The 746-nt window shown below is 66.5% G+C and overlaps 1 protein-coding gene across 1 annotated transcript in view; it reads left to right on the plus strand.

Annotated features, from left to right (window-relative positions):
* Window positions 1–746, plus strand: part of NEU4 (neuraminidase 4) — a 3,920-nt gene that overhangs the window by 1,868 nt on the left and 1,306 nt on the right. Inside the window, exons 4-5 of the mRNA XM_006165176.2 lie at window positions 1–89; window positions 657–742. The exon at window positions 1–89 is cut by the window's left edge and continues 6 nt beyond it. Of these exons, the coding sequence (XP_006165238.1) occupies window positions 1–89; window positions 657–742 (175 nt within the window). The remainder of the gene's footprint in view (window positions 90–656; window positions 743–746) is intronic.

The following is a 746-nucleotide window of genomic DNA, read 5'->3' on the forward strand; positions in this document are numbered from 1 at the left end:
CCTCTGCTGTGTGTCGAGCCGTGACGCCGGCCTCACCTGGGGCAGTGCTCGAGACCTCACTGTGGAGGCCATCGGGGGCACTGTGCAGGGTAAGCTGGGCCCGGTGGGGCGCCTCGATGGGCTCACGGTCTGCATGAGGCAGAGTTCGGGGGAGGGGTTCCAGCTGGGCACCTGCCGTCTGCCCACCCACTGGACCCCTCAGTCCTGAAAGAATAGTGCTGGTCACTCACCCCACGCACCGGCAGTGCTCGAGACCTCACTGTGGAGGCCATCGGGGGCACTGTGCAGGGTAAGCTGGGCCCGGTGGGGCGCCTCGATGGGCTCACGGTCTGCATGAGGCAGAGTTCGGGGGAGGGGTTCCAGCTGGGCACCTGCCGTCTGCCCACCCACTGGACCCCTCAGTCCTGAAAGAATAGTGCTGGTCACTCACCCCACGCACCAGGCAGCGGTCAGGCAGCAGCAGGCGAGCATGGAGCCTCCCTTCCTCCACCCGGGCCTTTCCGCCCTCGTTGCCGCCTCCTCCCTGCCCCACCCTGCCCGGGTGGAGGACTCAGGTGGTGCAAGTCATGGTAGAGGCGGTGAGCGTGTGGCCCTGTCCTTCCTTGCTCTGTGCTGTCCATAATGTCCCAAGTGGCTAGCAGCCCCTCTCTCCACAGACTGGGCCACGTTTGCAGTGGGCCCAGGCCATGGTGTCCAGCTGCGCTCTGGCCGCCTGCTGGTGGCCGCCTACACCTACCGCATTTACC

Source organism: Tupaia chinensis, unplaced genomic scaffold, assembly GCF_000334495.1.
Source record: "Tupaia chinensis unplaced genomic scaffold, TupChi_1.0 Scaffold143823_1, whole genome shotgun sequence".
Taxonomy (NCBI): Eukaryota; Metazoa; Chordata; class Mammalia; order Scandentia; family Tupaiidae; genus Tupaia; species Tupaia belangeri.